Source organism: Anomaloglossus baeobatrachus, chromosome 10 (assembly GCF_048569485.1).
Source record: "Anomaloglossus baeobatrachus isolate aAnoBae1 chromosome 10, aAnoBae1.hap1, whole genome shotgun sequence".
Taxonomy (NCBI): Eukaryota; Metazoa; Chordata; class Amphibia; order Anura; family Aromobatidae; genus Anomaloglossus; species Anomaloglossus baeobatrachus.
The window spans coordinates 32437105-32458839 of NC_134362.1; the positions used below are offsets into that span (position 1 = coordinate 32437105).

General features: G+C 44.6%; 1 protein-coding gene and 1 long non-coding RNA gene across 3 annotated transcripts in view; one reads left to right on the top strand and one right to left on the bottom strand.

Annotated features, from left to right (window-relative positions):
- The window catches only part of LOC142254549 (uncharacterized), a 60886-nt gene extending 55278 nt beyond the window's left edge, over positions 1-5608 (top strand). Inside the window, exon 3 of the long non-coding RNA XR_012727254.1 lies at positions 5546-5608. This is a non-coding gene — a long non-coding RNA (uncharacterized LOC142254549). The remainder of the gene's footprint in view (positions 1-5545) is intronic.
- TEAD1 (TEA domain transcription factor 1) overlaps positions 1-21735 on the bottom strand; it is a 230967-nt gene that overhangs the window by 23884 nt on the left and 185348 nt on the right. For both annotated transcript variants that reach the window (XM_075325658.1, XM_075325657.1), the window contains 4 exons: positions 19228-19274; positions 16451-16512; positions 12950-13074; positions 1585-1758 (listed from right to left, as the gene is read on the bottom strand). In XM_075325658.1, the coding sequence (XP_075181773.1) occupies positions 1585-1758; positions 12950-13074; positions 16451-16512; positions 19228-19274 (408 nt within the window). The remainder of the gene's footprint in view (positions 1-1584; positions 1759-12949; positions 13075-16450; positions 16513-19227; positions 19275-21735) is intronic.

Here is a 21735-nt window from a genome sequence, read left to right on the forward strand (position 1 = left end):
AGCCAACATTTGCCTGCTATGAAGCGGTCTTAAGCCTAGGTCACACGTAGCAACGATCACGATGACGATCTGACCTTATCAGGATCGCTGCTGCGTCGTTACATGGTTGCTGGTGAGCTGTCAAACAGGCAGATCTCACCAGCGACCAGTGACCAGCTCCCAGCCAGCAGCGACGCGTGAAAGCGATGCTGCGCTTGGTAACTAAGGTAAATATCGGGTAACCAAGCTAAGTGCTTCGCTTGGTTACCTGATATTTACCTTGGTTACCAGCGCACACCGCTTAGCGCTGGCTCCCTGCACTCGTAGCCAGAGTACATATCGTGTTAATAAGCAAACCACTTTGCTTATAGTTACCCGATGTGTACCTTGGCTACGTGTGCAGGGAGCAGAGAGCCGGCTTCAAGAAGCTGCTGACGCTGCTAACGAAGGTAAATATCGGGTAACCAAGCCTTTGCTTGGTTCCCCGATATTTACCTTGGTTACCAGCGTCCGCAGAAGCCGGCTCCCTGCACATTCAGTTAGTTGCTCTCTCGCTGTCACACACAGCGATCTGTGCTTCACAGTGGGAGAGCAACGACCAAAAAATGGTCCAGGACATTCAGCAACAACCGGCGACCTCACAGCAGGAGCCAGGTTGTTGCTGGATGTCACACACAGCGACATCGCTAGCAAGGTCGCTGCTACGTCACAGAAAATGGTGACTTAGCAGCGACGTCGTCGTCGCTGTCGTTGTGTGTTACATGACCATTAGCCCCGGAGATTGCTTCACACATACCTTATCAAGCTATGACAAAAAGGTACATTGTTAGGAGTTAAACAATGGTTCCATCTACCAAAGATATGTCATTAATGTGTGATCAGTCCAACCACAAAAAAAAAAAAAAAGCTATGGCTCACCTTCATCCCTTTGCCATACTGCGCAACACACAGTCAAGTGTCTATTAAAATCATCCTACCAAGTGCAGACCCCTTCATTATGATATCAGTATGGGTCCATCTACGTGCATTTACACCAAATGCCATCTGAACCCGCCAGTATATATGGGTTCAAAAGACTGTCTAATACGCATGTGAGCCCCGGACAATTTGGTATGTCCAAATTTTGGACCGTCAATCATATTTTCTCCCAGAGATGAGCCGTTGTCTGACACATTTGGCAACGGCTCCCGGAAAACACAGGAGCGGTCCTACTAATGGGAGTGTCTGCTGGGATGGAGGCCAACACCAATCTTATGTCTATGAAGGGCTTTGGTTTTTTGGTTTTTAGATTTTTCTTATAGTGCGATGTGTACTTTTTTTTTGCATTTCTGGAAACATCTAGAAGGGTAAAAGCACAATGTAAATGTTAACGTTTACAGCAGGATTATCTCTCATTGAACACAGTGAGCCCTTTCCCTCATGATTTTGTAGGATTTGAGCAACTGGACCGCAACCAACCACACACTGACAGCAGATCTTACTCATGGTAAAGGTCACGGCAGCCCTTGAAGGAGAAACATTAATGGTACGGATACAGATTGATACAGTAGCATTTAAGAAAACAAAAGTTGATACAAATACATATACACAGGTCAGTCAACTCACCCAGAATTTTACTAAGAAAAATGCATTTTGCGGCCCTTTCCCAAAGAGTTCTTTTAAGCCCCCTTTCTTTTCTGGAAATTTGTCATAAATTTGGCGGATGTCTACGGGTTCAAGCAGAGGGTCACTGTACGAGTGATTGGCTTGTCCAATGTGCACAAAGAGGTGTTTGTTGTACTGAAAGAGATGAGAGGATTTGTCAAAAGGCAGAACACTTCAGTAGCATTTATTACAGAAGACGACATTCCCGCAGCATCCCGCTACACCACATATCACCGATAGACGAAAACCAGAAAAACGCAAACTGCTCAGACGTCTAGAAGTAATGTGATAACATACTGCACCCAACTTCTGATGTAAATACAGACTGCTACACCTGAGGAAGCCACAGTCGCGTGGCGATACGCGTGGGGATCCCCTTTCCGAAATATTTACATATGGCATTCTATAGCAGGATTGCATTCTATGGTAGTAAGCATCATGTGTGATTTTTCCATTGCTTATTTGCTTGTGGTCTAGTACCTCCCTTCAGGTCCTTTTTGATTAGCCTAAAGGGGGCTTTACACGCTACGACATCGCTAATGTGAACTCATTGGGGTCACGGAATTGGTGACGCACATCCGGCAGCATTAGTGATGCTGTTGCGTGTGACACCGATGAGCGTTTTTGCATCGTTGCAAAAACGTGCAAAATCGCTCATCGGTGACATCGGGGTCCATTCTCAAAAATCGTTACTGCAGCAGCACACATCGCTCCGTGTGACACCGCAGGAACGAGGAAGCTCTCCTTACCTGCCTCCCGGCCGCTATGCAGAAGGAAGGAGGTGGGCGGGATGTTACGTCCCGCTCAGCTCCGCCCCTCCGCTGCTATTGGGCGGCCGCTCAGTGACGTCGCTGTGACGCCGCACGGACCGCCCCCTTAGAAAGGAGGCGGTTCACCGGTCACAGCGACGTCGCCGGGCAGGTAAGTATGTGTGACGAGTCTGGGCGATGTTGTGCGGCACGGGCAGCGATTTGCTCATTTCGCGCAACAGATGGGGGCGGGTACCCACACTAGCGATATCAGGACCGATATCGCAGTGTGTAAAGCCCGCTTTAGGCTATGTGCTGCGCACGCTGCGTATTTCAGGTGCATTTTTGCGCTAAAAACTGCATGAATCTCCTTCCCCAGCAAAGTCTATGAGATTTCATTTTTGCTGTCCGCACAGTGAAGTTTTTTTTTTTTGCTGCGTTTTTGTGGTCACTACAAAGGTGCAACAAGTCAATTCTTTTTGCATTTTTCCCTGCATTTTTCACCCATTGAATTGGAGAAAAACGCAGCAAAAACCGCATCAAAACGATTTTTTGATGCGTTTTTGCCATGGGTGCATTTTTTTTGGGACCAAAAACACTGCATCTTTGTGGTTACGAAAAACGCTGCGTGCGCACATAGCCTTATATGGTCTCTTTCATCTCATTACTGTATTGTTTCAGTGTAATCCACATGTTTTGCTAAATCTACCATTCTGCTGAATGTGTTTTGAAATGTGGAATATTTATCATGTGTCTAATGTTCTCCTTTATTTCGCCATTTTTTTTATTGATTATAGCACTATATATGCTTGGGGATTGTGTGTGTCTTTTACAGTAACACACTGTGTTCTGACTTTTGTCTGTGTTTTTAAATGTTTTTATATGCACCTGCGGTGTTTGTTTTCTGGCTTGCTATTTATTGGATAATATTAAATTTACTTTTCAAACTTTATTATCATTTTTTGTTGATCCCAAAAATAATTTGCACACCACTCTTTTTTTTTCAAGTTCTGAATGATGTGCTCTCTGCATAACTAGACAGATTTGCTATTCGGGATTCTGGCTATATTGTAGACACCCCGATTTCCCTGAATTAAACAGATTTTGGATAACCCTTTTTAAAGGTTTGTTTGGCACCGTTCACTTCTACATCAGGAGGTGATTGGCGCCGAAGTTGAGTCAACAAATACTTACCTGAATGGGTGCGCGGTCAGCAGTTATCATGTACCTGTCCTACCTGAAAATCACACGTGCGCCCATGCAGGTGTGTGATATCATCCACGTCGTTCACCTACCTATGCAGTAGCAAGTCGTGCCGGACAAATCCTTCAACAGGCACTATTATAAGGAAGACTACTCCATAATAACTGAACAGTAGACTATTTGAGCATCACCCAAGATCGTGATCCCTTGGCCGCCATTAGACACCCTGTGACGTTAACATTACACTAATATAACATTATCTCCACTACAGGGGGATCCATCCTGAAGTGGTGCCCTGTGGACAATTTTCAGGAATCCAGTACAAATCCTTGTCGTTTATGGATTAGCTACAGCATGGAGCAGTTTTCGATGCATGACTGAAGCCCTAACTGAGCTATTTTCACAGCTCCTCCTCCATCTGCTGCTCCAGTTATACAGTAAAAATCAATTGGACTTGCTTAATATGCTCTTTCACTAGGAAATCCACGGTTCCTCTGTGGATATCAAACCTGATACCTACAGCAGCATAAAGGCACGGTATAACAAGACGCTTGGTAATAGTCAGTAAAAACAACAAAAAAAAAATGCTTCATTCATCCTGACTACAGGTTATTGAACTTTTTGAGGCCTTAAAAGAGACTGTCCATTACATTAAGACATTATGTTAATGAATCCAGGGTGCTCAAAAGGTAAATAAAATGGGGATATGCTTACTGGAACGGCCCAACTCCCTCGCCTCTTGTATTCTGCAGACTTCCTTTTTCGTAGATGGCGTGTAGCCCGATTGGCTGCAGCGGTCACCTACAATGTGCCTTCTCTATGTGCCATTGTGGGTTTTTTTTTTTAATCTTTTGAGTACCCTAAGGGGTACTTTGCACGCTGCCACATCACTAGCATCTGCCGAGCGCGATAGTCCCCGCCCCCATCGCACATGCAATCTCTTGTGATAACTGCCGTAGCGAACATTATCGCTACGGCAGCTTCACACCAACTTACCTGCCCTGCGACGTCGCTCTGGCCGGCGACCCGCCTCCTTCCTAAGGGAGCGGGTCGTGTGGCGTCACAGCGACGTCACACGGCAGGCGGCCAATAGAAGCGGAGGGTCGGAGATGAGCGGGACGTAAACATGCCGCCCACCTCCTTCCTTCCGCATAGCCGGTGGAGGCAGGTAAGGAGACGTTCCTCGCTCCTGCGGTGTCACACACAGCGATGTGCGCTGCTGCAGGAACAAGGAACAACATCGTATCTCCTGATGTAGTGACATTATGAAAATGTCCGACACTACACAGATCACCGATTTACGACGCTTTTGCGATCGTTTATCGGCGCATCTAGGCTTTACACATTGCGACATAGTTACCGGCACCGGATGTGCGTCACTTTCGATTTGACCCAGACGATATCACAGTAGCGATGTCGCAACGTGCAAAGTACCCCTAAGACCTCATTCAGACGTCCATGATTTTTCCCTTATATGAAAAAGTTTTGATATGTGTATTTTTTTCTTTATCAAAGTTTCATCAGTGTTTGTTCCGTGTGTCAGTTTTTACCATCAGTGACTTCAATGCACGGAAAAAAAATAGCAGATCATCTCCTATTCCTTTGCAATAGAAATCACGGACAGCACACAGACCGCACCCTGATGCCATCCGTGTGCTGTCTGTGATTTTCATGGCGCAAGACTTGCAAGGGTAAGTTTGATCCATGACCTGGATCCAAAACAGACATGTCGCCATGATTTTTTCTGCAGACCATAAGGTCCACAAGGCATGGCCATGGTAATAGCTCTATGGATTATAACGAGTATGTGCTCAGTTTGTGAAAAACACAGAAAACATACGTAACTCATGGACGTCTGACTGAGCCTATAGATTACAGTTTATCAATAAATGTGCCCAGAAAGTAATCTATGGCGCCCATTTTACGAGTATTGCTACATAATTTAGATATACATGTAATTTCTGTTTTAGCAGAGTAAATTGAGTGTTGGAGTCGATGCCAGCGAGTACTACTGGATGGCAGTAATGTGTGGAAGTCCGTGTTGACAGCAGGCTTAAGCAATGCTCAATGTCAGTCAGCAGCTGCAGAGCCAAGTAAGACAATATGTGTACTCGCAGGTGAAAAACTTTCACCCCTCAGAACCAAAACATACATGTAATAATGTATGTGATATGTAACAATACATGTGATGAAAACAAAAGATCGCAATCTCTAAATTTCCATGTATGAAAATTTTTGCAAAAACTCCATTCACATACATGGTCATTGGATTTGATGGGGCATTCTGCATGGAATATGTGATATAAAGTCTATATTAACTCCAAAGTGAACAAATGCTAAAGCCCTGTGCGCACACTGCGGTTTTTACCGTGGTTTTGCTGCATATTTTGCTGCAGAAAATGTTTATAACCTTCCTGCAGTCCTTCCCCAGCAAAATCTATGGTAAAAAAAAAAATACAGTTTTCGGGTGTGGTTTGCTGCGTTTTTTTACCGCAGGTGTGGTAATCTTTCAGAGGGTCCGGAATTTTCTTAAAATTCAATTTTCTAGTGCGCACAGGGCTTAAAGATTGGATTTACCTTGGATTTCGGATTAGCGCAGGAACGTTGATACGTTTTTACAATTCCCATCCACGTGCTGCAGATCCTTTCTGCAGAGAAAAACGATGTTCAAACTGCAGTATTCCCATCTTGTGGAAATGCCTTAAGGGTGATTTACACAAAACGATCTATCATGCGATAGATCGTCGGGGGTCACGGTTTTTGTGACGCACATCCGGCATCGCTTGCGACGTCGGGCTGTGTGACACCTCCGAGTGACGCAGAATCGCTCACAAATCGTGAGTCGTGTACTCGGCGCTCGGTTACATAATCTCGTTTAATTAAAATGGCGTTGGTTGTTCATCGTTCCCGGGGTAGCACACGGCGCTCCGTGTGACACCACGGGAACAATGAACAGCAGCTTACCTCCGCGGTACCCGCCGGCTATGCGTAAGGAAGGAGGTGGGCGGGATGTTTACGTCCCGCTCATCTCTGCCCCTCCGCTTCTATTGGCCGGCCGCTGTGTGACGTCGCTGTGACGCCGAACGTCCCTCCCCCTTCAGGAAGTTGATGTTTGCCGTCCACAGCGACGTCTCACAGCAGGTAAGTGCATGTGACGGGGGTTTAACGACTTTGTGCGCCACGGGCAACTAATTGCCCGTGACGCACAAACAACGGGGGCGTGTACGATCGATCGTGAAATTGCACGATAGATCGTACCGTGTAAAGCAGGCTTTAGTGCTTTCAATGTAGAACCAGAGAAATGTAATAAATGTGGATTTTGCTTGGAAACGGACAAATCTGGTATATATGGACTAGGGCCACATTTCTGGTGTATATGGACTAGGGCCTTATACTGTATTTGTGTTAAGCTTTAAAGGGTATACTAAATCATTAGCTTCCTTAAAAAAAAACAAAAAAAAGAAAAGGACCCGAATGACTCCATTAAAGCCTGAGCTGTCCAGGTGTAGCCAGTAGAAACCGGACAAGAGCTCTGACCACTTAAGGCCCAGTCACACTAAACAACTTACCAGCAATCCCAACAACGATCCAACCTGATAGGGATCGCTGGTAAGTTGCTAGGAGGTTGCTGGTGAGATGTCACACTGCGACGCTCCAGCGATCCCACCAGCAACCTGACCTGGCAGGGATCGCTGGAGCGTGGCTACACGAGTTGCTGGTGAGCTCACCAGCAACCAGTGACCAGCCCCCAGCGCCACGTGGAAGATGCTGCGCTTGGTAACTAAGGTAAATATCGGGTAACCAACCCGATATTTACCTTGGTTACCAGCGCACGCAGCTACACGTGCAGAGAGCAGGGAAGAGCGCACACCGCTTAGCGCTGGCTCCCTGCTCTCCTAATTACAGCACACATCGGGTTAATTACCCGATGTGTGCTGCAGCTACATGTGCACAGAGCAGGGAGCAGCGTACACCGCTTAGCGCTGGCTCCCTGCTCTCCTAGTTACAGCACACATGGGGTTAATTACCGATGTGTACTCTGCTACACGTGCAAGGAGCAGGAGCCGACACTGACAGTGAGAGCGGCGGAGGCTGGTAACGAAGGTAAATATCGGGTAACCAAGGACAGGGCTTCTTGGTTACCCGATGTTTACATTGGTTACCAGCCTCCGCAGAAGCCGGCTCCTGCTGCCTGCACATTTAGTTGTTGCTGTCTCGCTGTCACACACAGCGATCTGTGCTTCACAGCGGGACAGCAACAACTAAAAAATGGCCCAGGACATTCAGCAACAACCAACGACCTCACAGCAGGGGCCAGGTTGTTGCTGGATGTCACACACAGCAACATCGCTAGCTACGTCACAAAAGTTGTTCGTTAGCAGCGATGTTGCTAGCGATGTTGCTTAGTGTGACGGGGCCTTTAGGCATGAAGGCGCTCAATAAATTTATGATTCCAGTATGAGACACAACAGATCTGTGACCCTGACAGACAAGGCAAGTAAAGAAGTGTCAGATATCCCAGCCTTGCATGTGACTAATCCCAACTCTCTCAAAATAGCTGAGCATGAGTCCAGGCCATTTAAAATAGTTGTTATAAAAAGGCAGACTTGTCCTACTATGGCCCTCTGGGGTCTGCTGCCACTGTCTGAAGGAGCCCTGACAGCTCACTTTACATGACGGCTGAGGACCAGGATTACTGTGCATAGGAGAGTGACCGAAGAGGGTTAAACCTGAACATTGCAAGTCGACTGATCGATGAAGAAATAAATGACATTACACGCTTGTGACGTAAAATTAGGAATATTGTTATGTTGCAGGAGTTGTTCCATATCGGACATTCCATAGATGTCGTATAGCTAGGACCTTCTATCACTACAGGAATGCTCAAGTGTGAACTAAGCCCAGAAGGTTTGTCAGGAACCTACAGGAGCACAACAACTGCTCCAACCTTCAAGGACACTGAGCTATGAGACGCAGGCACCTCAGCAATGGCAGTAAGCTAGGAGATACTCTGGCAGGCAATATATGTTAGAATAAAGATGTAAGAACCTAAAGGATTTTGGCAGAGTAACGTCCACGTGGAAAAGTGGTGGACATGAAATCTAATGCCCGATTTGAAGTCTTGATCCTTTGTCTCTGCAGGAGATAAGCTGCTGCCAAAAGGGGTCTGGCAATAGCTTGTTCCCCTCTCCCTATTGAAAAAAAACAACACGCAGACAGGTTTGGCCGACAGCTATTTTAATTGTATGCCCAACTATAGTCATTCGCTATGGGACCTGCACTACCTTTCCAGATCTAGTGCGGAGGTAAAATCTAATGGCTAAGAAAAAAAAAGGAAAAACAAACACTAAATTCTGTGCAAGCATTTAAAGAGAATTTGTGAAATGGATCTAGGAATAGGAGTATTATTAAAAGACATAAGACCAAGGTATGAATGGGAGAAAGTTGGTCTAAGATTTTAGTTAGCCTCCAGTTTGCGGATGACTGGGTCTCATTAAAAACGGTGGATAGAGATGGCCTTTTAGATAAATACATTTTTAGGGTTGTATAGACTGGAGTACAGGAGACCCGGTCGGTTGGCTGCATAGCGGATGGTGTCCTTTAGAATGGTTGTCGAGGAGAAATAAGAACCATTCAGAACTTGCACAGTACCTCCCAATTTACCTCAATTTGGGTTACCCCCATGGATCCCGAACCTGTATAAATTACAAGGATTCACTATGTGGGAAAGGAAAGGAATACACGGGTTTACTCATATATTGGGGGAAAATGGCGAGTTGAGGGAATTTGTACAGTTGCAGGGGGTGTTTGAGCTACCTCGAAAGGAGTTCTACAAATATTTACAGCTACGACACGCATGATAAGCCGGAGCAAGGGGTCCACAAAATAAGATTATAAATAGAATTGCTGATGTTAAAATCTCTAGGGGCCTAATTTCAGTAATATATTTTGTAGTACTGGATTTAATGCTGTCAAAATATCTAAGTCTAAAGAGAAGTGGGAGGGACCCCCAGGCCGTATTGAAGATGGTCAATGGATGGAGGTTTTAGAGAGGGTGCCGGATCTGTCCCTCAGTGAATCCCACTGTCTATCTCAAATATATTCACTACTCCAAAAATACACAACTCCAAAACTTTATGCAACATCGGGCTTAGAGGTGATCCTCGGGGTAACAGGTGCAAAACCCAGTGTGCGGAGCTCATTCACATGATGTGGTTATGCCCCAAACTTGATCCTTTTTGGAAAGAAATAATTTAAATTATTAATAGAGTCTATTCGGTGGGGTTGTTTGGTCCCCTCTGGTGTGTGTTTTGGGTACGTTGAAGACCTGGTAATGGAGGAGTATGGCAAAACAGCAGTAGTTAGAATGCTGAAAGCACAGTATTGGTTGAATGACCAGACCCCCCTCTATTCCAGAGTATATTAGCAAAGTGAACTAGCTGATAAATATGGAAAAAGCGGTGTATCTGGAAAGAGACTGTATCTCAAAGTTTGACAAAATCAGTGTGTCCTGGATAGATGGCTCAGGCTTTGCATCCAGAGAACTGCAAAGACTTAGATTGGGTCTCTTCTGAGAATTGACATGATGTGAAGTAACATATTGGACATTATTGCACTTATTTTCCATGTTGGAGAATTTCTGTGGGAGGTGGGTGGGCTAGGGGGGACTGTGCTCCCTGGGAGGTAATAAAACATGTTTTGTTTAAAAAGTTTCAATCAAAATATTTGATTTAAAAAAAAATAAAAATATATATATACAGTGGAACATTGGTTAACGAGAACAATCCGTTCTGGGAGTGTGCTTGTTAACCAAGTTACTCGTTCAGCAAAGCAAAATTTCCCATAGGAAATAATTACAATGCAGACAATTCGTTCCACAAGTTGTTCAATGTCACATCCTGGTCCCCTATTGTGCCATTCTACACACACACACACAGACACACACAGACACAGACACAGACACACACCTCACCTTCCGTTCCCTCGTTGGCCTCCTGGTTCTTGCAGCTCGCCGGTACAGGATGTGTATCTGGTAACCATCGACCGATGCCGGAACTTCTGCTGCCAGCGCGCTGACGTCAAAGGCAGGAGACGCTTGCCTCTGATTGGTCGGCGCGCTGCTTTGAGTAGCGGCTGACAGCGGAAGTTCCTCCATCGTCGCGATGGTTACTTGATACACATCCTGCAGCGGCGAACTACAAGAACCGGGAGGCCGGCAATGTAATGGAAGGTAAGGTGAGCATAATATGTGTGTGTGTGCGTGTTTGTGCGGACTGCAAGAGCGGCTTAGAGTGCGGTGGAAGTACGGAACCGGAAGTGTGCGCGGTATTTGCTCATACAACAAAGCTTGCTCGTAAACTGAGTTACAAAATTACAGCAAGCTTTGCTCATATAGCGAGATACTCGCTAACTGGGTTACTCATTAACCGAGGTTCCAGTGTGTGTGTGTGTGTATATGTGTGTATGTATATATATATATATATATATATATATATATATATATATATATATATATATATATATGTATGTATGTATGTATATATATATATGTGTATGTATATATATATATATATATGTGTATGTATGTATGTATATATATATATATATATATATATATGTGTATGTATGTATGTATATATACATATATATATGTGTGTATGTATGTATGTATGTATGTATGTATGTATGTGTGTGTGTGTATGTATATATATAATATATATGTGTGTGTGTGTGTGTGTGTGTGTGTGTGTGTGTGTGTGTGTATGTGTATGTGTGTGTGTATATATATATATATATATATATATATATATATATATATATATATATATATATATATATATATATATATATATATATATATATATATATATAATTTGGTTATGTCATCAAAATACATCAGTCTGATGGAGTTCTGACACTCAACACTCAGGCCAAAAAGTGGTTTACAGCTCCTGATTTAGGTAAATAGGAACTGAGCTGCAGTACCCCGAAATGGCCACTACACACTTTATGGAGCTGTGCTCTTTCAGCACTGTACATTGTGTAGTGGCCGTTTTTGGTACTGCAGCTCAGTTCCTATTCACTACAATAAATACTGAGCTGCAACACAATCAGCTACAACACAGTGTATGCAGCCACGTTGTTTTGGCTCCGTATACTGTGCACATTCAGATTTAGCAGGAGCTACAAATAGCTGATCGGTGAGAGTGATGGGTGTTGAACCCCCACCTAAGGATAGGTCATCAATTCTTAAATCCTGGACAACTCCTTTAAGGTTGTAACTTCCTGGTGTTCTGATTAGTGATGGGCGAGTGTGCTTGCACTGCTCGATAATCGATCGAGCATCGGCGTGCTCCAACTGTAGTATAATGGAAGTCAATGGGAAACAAGCATTGTCAAACGGCAATGCTCGAGGCTGTGGAGAGCATGCTCGGTCATCACTAGTTCTGATATTTTAATTCCTCACCACTTTCAAGATCATTGTTTGTTGTCAAGGAATGGGAACACCATGGTTTTCTATCCCAATAGCCCACACATCTAAGGCATTGCTACAATTCTATGCAGTGTGCAAAGGCAGAACAAGCAGCTATCAGACATTTGCCGAACATTTCACTACACGATGATTAGTCTATATTTAAAGCAAGATGGAAAATCCCTTTACAAGGTAGAATTTAAAATAAAGCGGTCCCACTTGAGATCCTCCCAGGTGAGCTCACAGTCATGCTTTCATCTAAACTAGCAGCATTCCTGATAAGTTGCACTATTTTTGTTTTCTTCTATACTTCTAGTTATAGTTTGGGCTGGACAGTCACAGGCTTTCCGGACTGCTCCACATTTCTATTTCGGCATGCTGACTGGAATGAGCTTTTGAAACAGACTTAAGAAAAAATATCACACAAAAAACATTGCGATGACAAGAAGAGACGTGTCAGCAGATGATGGACAGGACTCTCAGGAATGCTCCTGGAATGAGATATTCTATATGCCATCTACACTAGCATACCTAAAGACAGCTCTTAGATCACGCTGCAGCTGCCGGCCAAGCTTGCCAAAAAGACAGGTGCCTGCACACAGCTTTCCCCACGCAGGAATCCAGCGTCTCAGAAAAGAAGAATGAGTCAAATAGGCGGCATGACCCCAATGTAAAAGGACAGGGACATGAAGCAGATAGTATGTGCAAGCGGACGAACACTAAACTGCAAAATTCCTTCATGGATCGTGGATTATAATGTATTCTAGATAATAGAACCATCATAGGATAGTGAATAAAATGACTTGCAATGAATCACATTTGTAGTATAACCCTGAAAGTGCACACAACAGGTAAGCAGAAGTGTGCTACATCAGGCTGGTGATACATGGGGTTTACTTACTGCATCCGGGTCCCGCTGCTGTTCTAGAAATGCTGAAAATTCCACCAATCTAAGCTTTGTTGTGCCGATGGAGCGCCCTTGCCATGCAGGCACTGATGAGGCAGGGGGAGCGGTGGGCTCAAATGCTGCAAGAGGGAACACATACAGTGGTTATTGGAGGAATAAGCAGTAAACAGCCAGAAAACTGAGGTCAATGGACAACCCAACAAGGGGAAACATTTCCACCAATATCTTACTTCCTGCTAAGCTATTAAATGTAAGGGTACAAAGTATAAACGCAATGTTTTTTTGTTTTGTGTTTTTTTTTTTGGGGGGGGGGGGGGGGGGCAACATAACCTGATCTCTTGCAGCTGCTTTGTTTGCTGCATTTTTGGTGTGTCATTTGTCAACAATACATGTTTAAATAAAGTTAGTTTCATTGATCAATAAATGCTTTTTTTCACTCTTCATTGCACTCAATGGTGAAAAAAATCTGCAAAAAGGCTGAAAGAATGGACATGATGCTTCCTGCAAAAATGCAGCATTTTTCCATTTGAGTCAGAAAAAAAATGTCATCAGTTTTGCGGATACTGTAAAAAAACGGTTTATTACCATGTATTTGCATTAAACCAATGAAAAATACGCAAAAATGTACTGTGTGAACATAGCCTTATGGCTTTACCTTCCTCTCTCCATTAACCGCATCAATGCATTTTTGAAAATCCACATTTCTGGTACTATAAAACACCACATTTTTGCCACAGAAAATTTGGGAATGGGAAGGTGGGGGGGGGGGTGACAAAAACAGTGAACATACCCCAGGATCTCATGCACACAGCTGTGTTACGGATTCGTATAACATGCACACAGCTGTGTTACGGATTCGTATAATATGCACACAGCTGTATTACGGATTCGTACAACACGCACACAACTGTGTTACGGATTTGTATAATATGCACACAGCTGTATTACGGATTCGTACAACACGCACACAACTGTGTTATGGATTCGTACAACACGCACACAACTGTGTTACGGATTTGTATAATATGCACACAGCTGTATTACGGATTCGTACAACACGCACACAACTGTGTTACGGATTCGTACAACACGCACACAGCTGTATTACGGATTCGTACAACACGCACACAGCTGTGTTATGGATTTGTACAACAAAAATCTATAGTACAGCACACTCCTACTCATCTAAAAGTCCATACTGTACACTATAGCGTAAGAAAACCTGGCACTCAAAGTCAATGAATGTCAAAAAACTGTTAATGAAGAATAGCAATCAAAACAATGCACAAACGTTTCAGTCGCACGTGGACCTTCCTCAGTGTGCAGAGAAGTGTCTGGGAAACGGCGCTGTATTGTGCTGTAATATCCACCGCAGTCAGCAGGAAAGTGGTTTCAATCCATTGACTTTTAGTGCCAAGTTTTCTTACATTATTCGTAACGAGATTGGATCTTACTTGGGCACCATATCACCAGATGTGCCGTAGTACTCTTCTAAGGGGTACTTTGCACACTACAACATCGCAGCTGCGATGTCGGTGGGGTCAAATCAAAAGTGACGCACATCCGGCATCGCTGTCGATATCGGAGTGTGTAAATCGTTTTTTATACGATTAACGAGCGCAAAAGCATCGAAATCGTATCATCGGTGTAGCGTCGGTCATTTCCATAATTTCGGAAGGACCGATGTTATGATTTAGTTCCTCGTTCCAGCGGCAGCACACATCGCTGTGTATGAAGCCACAGGAGCGAGGAATATCTGCTACCTGCGTCCACCGGCTATGCGGAAGGAAGGAGGTGGGCGGGATGTTTATTATCACCGCCACTCCGCTTCTATTGGCCGCCTGCCGTGTGACGTCGCTGTGACGCCGCATGACCCGCCCCAGACCCGCCGGCCAGAGCGACGTCGCAGGGCAGGTAAGTGCATGTGAAGCTGCCGTAGCGATAATGTTCGCTACGGCAGCTATAACACAATATCGTATGTGCGACGGGGGCGGGGACTATCGCGCTTGGCATCGCAGCATCAGCTTGCGATGTCGTAGTGGGCAAAGTGCCCCTAAATATTGTACTTTTAAGAATCTATAATATACATGATGTATGCTGATTTTATTTTTTCCTCTCTCTCACAGTTACCTTGATGAAAAACAAAACCAAAAAAAAAACAGCAAGTGCCGCCTTCTGTCTCTTCAAAGAGCTATCTAACCTAGAAGAATTGGAGATAAAATTGGGCACCACAAAAAAGTACTGGATGGTCAGCAACAATCCAGTGAGATCTGATCTAGGATGTACAGGCAAAGGCATCGGTCATTATTGCGGAGACTTTCCTCTTATGCTCTACAGCCAGGACTACACTAATAGAGTTACGTTATCCTGGATGTGAAACTGTCCAGTCATTGTGCAGAGGAGACAGAACCAGCATAATAATGTTTTACCCCAGCGGCCTAATTACATTTTCTTGGAGACACACCTGTGCTCATCATCCCTGGAGAAAACCAGGAGGAATTTAAGCTTTTCTTGAAATGACTACACTCACAGGAAAATATTTCATCAAGAAATCTCTTTAGTACAACGCATGTTTACAGTCCATGGGATTAAAAATAAATCTGCCGTGTATGAATCATCCATAGCTCCTCATATTTTTACAATTTAGGCTGGTTTCACACTACGTTTTGTTAACATGCGTCATGAACGTTTTTTAACGCAAAAACGGATCCAGTGCAAATGCGAGTTAATTTCAGTGCATTTGCAATGGACTTGCGTCAACATGCGTTCACATGCGTTTGCGCGCGTTATAGTGAGGATCCAGCGACTTGCAGTTTAACTTTTTTCAAAAACGCTACTTGTAGCGTTTTTGAGCTGCGTCCAAATACTGCAAATCGCTGGATTCTGACTTAACAGCACGGAAATGCATGTGAACGCTGGCATGCTGATAGACAGGATCCTGCTTGCTCTACTGAGCATGCCCAGAAACCAGCCTCGGGTGATCAGTCTCTCTCCCCCTCCCTCTCTCCCCCTCCCCCGCCTGAGAGCGGCGGACGCTCGTAACCAAGATAAATATCGAGTAACCAAGCAAAGCGCTTCTTAGTTACCCGATGTTTACCTTGGTTACGTGTGCAGGGAGCCGGATCCTAGCAGCTGCGGACGCTCGTAACCAAGGTAAATATCGGGTATTCAAGCAAAGCACTTCACTTAGTTACCCGATATTTACCTTGGTTACAGCCTACTGCAGCTGTCAGATGCCGGCTCCCAGTCTATCACGTTCAGTTCCCCTCACTCCCGATCACAGGACTTCAATGCCCGCCCATAAACTTCAAGTGACAGGATCCTGCAAAATAACACATGCGTTTTTCTGTGCAAAAACAGGATCCGCTTTTGCAGCAAAAAAACGTTCATGACGCATGCTAAAAAAACGTAGTGTGAAAGCAGCCTTACACCAGTGTCTTGTGATTGCTGAGCGGCTCTGAATCTGTTGACAATGATGTGCTACATGGAGGTCACCTGTAAGAGGCGCTGTAACTGCTGGCTGGATGGGATACGTTTGCTGGACAAATGGCTTGACGCTGATAGGGAGAAAAAAAAAAAAGAAAAGAAGACATCTATTAATATCAATTTAGATACTTATGACATCATTAAAGTAATATTTTGGTTTTCAGCATATAAATGTTCTATTTTGTACAATGTAAAGATAAACCATTTTCCTTTACATTATACGTATAATGTAAAGCTATACAACATGAATATACTGTATTTACAAAGATATACACCTTTCCTATATAATATATTGATTTCTAGATCTAAGTCAATAAGAACCTTCTCTTTTTATTAGCAAATAAAAATGTGTCCCAATCGTGTGACGGACAGGTGGACGGCTCGTCACAAGACCTAGCTTAGATACTGTAACGAGCCGTGCACTTGTGTGCACATCCCAGGATCAGGACACATCCCATAATTGTAAACTATGAAGGTTCCCAATAAAAGGTTACATGCAAAAATCTCATGTGGTATGAAATGATAGAAACACCGTTGAAATATTGTATAACTTTATAATCCTACAAAAATATTAATATGAACTATTAAAACGATTACTATTTATTACTTTCAGCTAGTCATGCAGGAATGACTATAGCAGGGAATCAAAGAAGCAAGGTTTTTAACAAGTCTTCAGCTGCAGGAAAGAATAAGCAGCCTTACAACTGTAAAATGGGGTTCAGATTGGTAGATGTACAAATTAAAAAAGTACTTCCACACAGGTCAGATATGTCTGTAGTAAAGTCCGCATGTAAGGTCGGGGCCACACGCGGATTACTGCGATCCCCTCGCATGACACTCTGCTCACGCTGGCAGTACAGCAGAGCCGAGTGTCATGCGAGTGTCACTGCGACTGAGGTCCAAACATGCGAGCAGACCTTAGCTGCGGGGGGCGGGCCGGCACTGAGGAGGGGCGGGAGGGATTAATCTCCCTCTGCTCCATTGCCGGCTATCGGCATTCTCGCCCTGCACTCGCGGGACACTGGTGTACCGTGAGTGCAGTGCGATTTTTCTCTCACCCCATACACTTGAATGGGTGCGAGAGAAAGTCTCGCATTACAATCGCAGCACGCTGCAATTGTTTTCTCAGTTCGATTAGGGCTGAGAAAATAATCGCTCATGTGCGTTGACACACAGCCCAATATTGGTCCAAGTGGAATGCGATTTTTTATCGCACTCCACTCACACCGCTTTTCATGTCGTGTGGCTAAGGGGGGGCTTTACACGTTGAGACATCGCTTCCGAAATATCGTCGGGGTCACATCGTTAGTGATGCACATCTGGCGCCGGTAACTACATCGCAACGTGTAAATCCTAGATGCGCCGATAAACGATCGCAAAAGCGTCGAAAATCGGTGATCTGTGTAGCGTCTCATTTTCATAATGTCGGGTCGACTGCAGGTACGATGTTATTTGTTGTTCCTGCGGCAGCACACATCGCTGTGTGTAAACCCGCAGGAGCCAAACATCTCCTTACTGCATCCCGACGGCAATGCGGAAGGGAGAAGGTGGGCGGGATGTTTAGTCCCGCTCATCTCCGCCCCTCCGCTTCTATTGGCCGGCCGATTAGTGACGTCGCGGTGACGCCAAACGCACCTCCCCCTTGAAGGAGGGATAGTTCAGCAGTCACAGTGACGTCGCCGAGCAGGTGAGTGCGTGTGAAGCTGCCGTAGCGATAATGTTCGCTACGGCAGCAATCACAAGATATCGCATTTGCGACAGGGGAGGGGACTATCGCGCTGGACATCACTAGCCGATGCTAGCGATGTCGCAACGTGTAAAGTACCCCTTAGGCCTAAATGTATGGATTCTGCAGCAGATATGCAATGAGACCTACCCTGAAATTCACCCCTCTACATGACAAGGAAGGAAATCAGAGTAGAAAATTTGCAACATACATTGACCCATTGCATATATTTAAAGGGAACCTGTCAGGTGCAATATACAACTAGAACCACGAGCAGTTCTGGGTGCTTATTTCTAATCCCTGCCTAACTGTCCCAGTCTATAGTTGCATAGAAAAAGGGATCTTTAGAAAAAGTATTTCTAAAGAACCCATATGATATGCCAATGAGCGCAGGGACTTTGCAAGGGCGTTAGTTCCCTTGGTTAGTCGGCCCCCTTCTCATTTAAGCACCCCCTGTGGGTGTGCTAACATGCTAATGAATGCGCAGCGTCAGAGGATGGTCACGCTCACCTCTCTGCTGCCATTGCATCCAACTCCCGGATTTCGACTCAGTGTGCATTATGCCAGACTTTCGGTCATGCGCACTACACGAGTTTGAAGCCTGGTTGCCTACACCCAGCTTCATAGTCCGCATGACCGAAAGTCTGAAATCATGCACCCTGAGCCGAAATCCAAGAGTTGGACGCGATGGCAGCAGAGAGGTGAGCGTGACAATCCTCTGACGCTGCACATTCATTGGCATGTTAGTACACCCATAGGAGCGTGCTTACATGGGAAGGGGGCCGACTAGCCAAGGAAACTAACACCCTTGTGACTATTTATCTAAGCTATTAGATACAGGAACGATTAGGCAGGGATTAGCAATATGTACCCAGAACTGCTCATGTTTCTGGGTGCATATTGCCCCTGACAGGTTCCCTTTAAGTCTGTCCCGCAGTGTAGAAAAATTCTGCAGAAGGGCAGATGTTAATAAATTCAGGAAGCAGCATTACAGAGGTGTGAGACCTCTGCCCATCAGTGGTTACGTACATCAGTGAAGTTAGTTTTCTGTAACACTTACTCTTGTGAAGAGCCGGGCTGCCCTGTTTGAAGCATCCCTGGCCAGTACTGTAAATGGAAACAAAGTCATAAGGTAGGTGAAGTATATATAAAATTATTTTTCTTTACAAGTAATAAATTGTGATCTGCACTTTGTTGCATTTTATTCAGAATATTTAACCTTCTAAAACATACAATAGTTAAAAAATATTAAAGGAATGTAGACTTTTGGATTGTTCCAATGCATTTTTTTTTAAGTCCTATTTTATATAGATTTATGTGACTAAATAGTTGAGACTACAAACACATCCTGTGTCTTGTTTGATCCTTAGGCTATGTGCGCACGTTGCTTTTTTTGTGACCACAAAGATGCAGCGGTTTTGGCCACTGAAAATGCACAAAAACGTACCTGCGGCAACAACGCACGTTTTTTACCGCATTTTGGTGCGTTTTTGGCTGCATTTTTCCAATGCACGGCATGGGTGGAAAACGCAGTAAAATGCAAAAAAGAATTGACATGACCATTTTTTTTTTCAGATCAAAAAAGCAGCTAAAAAAAAAAAAAAAAAAAGCTGTGCATGGACAGCAAAACTGAAACCTCAGACTTTGCTGGGGAAGCAAAGTCATGCAGTTTTGAGCCCAAAACCGCACCAGAAAAACGAGCAAAAACGCTGCGGAAAAACGCACTGTGCGCTTTACACGCTTTGACATCGCTCAAGCGACCTCGTTGGGGTCACGGAATTTGTGACGCCCATCCGGTCGCTTTAGTGATGTCTTTGCGTGTGACACCTATGAGCGATTTTGAATCGTTGCAAAAACGTTAAAAATCGCTCATCGGTGACATCACCCCCTATTCTCGAATATCGCTGCTGCTGCAGCTAGCGATGTAGTTCCTCGTTTGTGCGGCAGCACACATCGCTGTGTGTGACACCGCAGGAACGAGGAACCTCACCTTACCTGCGGCCGCCCGCAATGAGGAAGGAAGGAGGTGGGCGGGATGTTCCGGCAGCTCATCTCCGCCCCTCCGCTTCTAATGGGCGGCAGTTCAGTGACGCTGCGGTGACGCAAAATGAACCGCCCCCTTAGAAAGGAGGCGGTTCGCCGGTCACAGCGACGTCGCTAGGCAGGTAAGTAGTCTGACAGGTCCGCGCGATGTTGTGCGCCACGGGTAGCGATTTGCCCATGTCGCACAACCGATGGGGGCAGGTACGCACGCTAGCGATATCGGTCACAATATCGCAGTGTGTAAAGCGGCCTTTACTCTGCTGCCCAACACATACTATGGTAGAAGGAGTGCAGGAAAAGTACACGTATTTTGTATCAGACTAAACAGGCTTTGTTTGTAGTCTGCAACCATGGAGATACATTGATTTGTATAGGAGCTGTATAAGTTACAGTTTCAGAGATTTTATAAACTGTTGACAATGTTACTTTTACATTTTAAATATGCTGTAATGATTACAAAAAATATCTGGATTTAATGTCTATTGGGCACCAGCATGAGGGTGCATACAGGAAAATTCATTAACAAAAAGAAAAAAAGAAGAGGTCACATAAAAATGTGTGCAGGTGATAAACATTGATGCTAACCATCATAAAGACAAAAAAGGAAAAGAAGACTGGCTCAAAGAAACACCAAAGAGAAAAATCTGAATGATGAAAATTGAAGCACTATTAGGCCCAGTGCACACGTTGAGTATTTGGTGAGGTTTTAACCTCAGTATTTGTAGCCAAAACCAGGATTGGAAAAATCAGAGGACAAGTGTAAGGCCGGTGTCACACTTGCGAGTGGCCTCACGTGTATCTCGCGCGAGTCTCGCGTTGCATCACCTGGCACGGACTCACAGGAGCGGGTTGGTTGCATGCATCTCTATGCAGGTGAGACGCCCCTGTCCGGAGAGTGTGAGTAAATGCCGGGTGATGCAACGCGAGAGTCGTGCGAGATACACGTGAGGCACTCGCAAGTGTGACACCGGCCTTATACTTGTCCTGTGATTTTTCCAATCCTGGTTATGGCTACAAATATGGAGATTAAAACCTCACCAAATACTGAATGTGCGCACGTGGCCTTAGCGTGCCATGTGGTAGATTTAGAATATTTTCAGTGGATCATTGATGTGTGTATTACCCAGTTGATGCGAGGTTGTGAGGGGTTGCAGTGAATTAAGAAAACAAGTTTAATTGAAAATATTTTTGGTGTACGTTTTTTTTTTTTTTTTTTACCACTTAAGGACCACCCTGTATTATCGCCGTTATTGGGATACCGTCAGATGAAGATTTCAGAGCCCTGGATTCCTGAGGTCCTGTGTGCTACTATCCATATTGGAAGGAGCAATTAGAGATTAATAAATTTGGTCTCTTATCATGTAATCCTCTTAAGTGCCACAGTCTATACCAATCATGGCATCTATATTTGACAGAATGAATGGGCTCTTTTAGTCCATCGGCTTTCCACTCCAATCCTGGGGTCTGACAAAGTTTTACTATGGCATTCCTAACAAGCCAAACGTATGGCCGAATACTTCGCCTG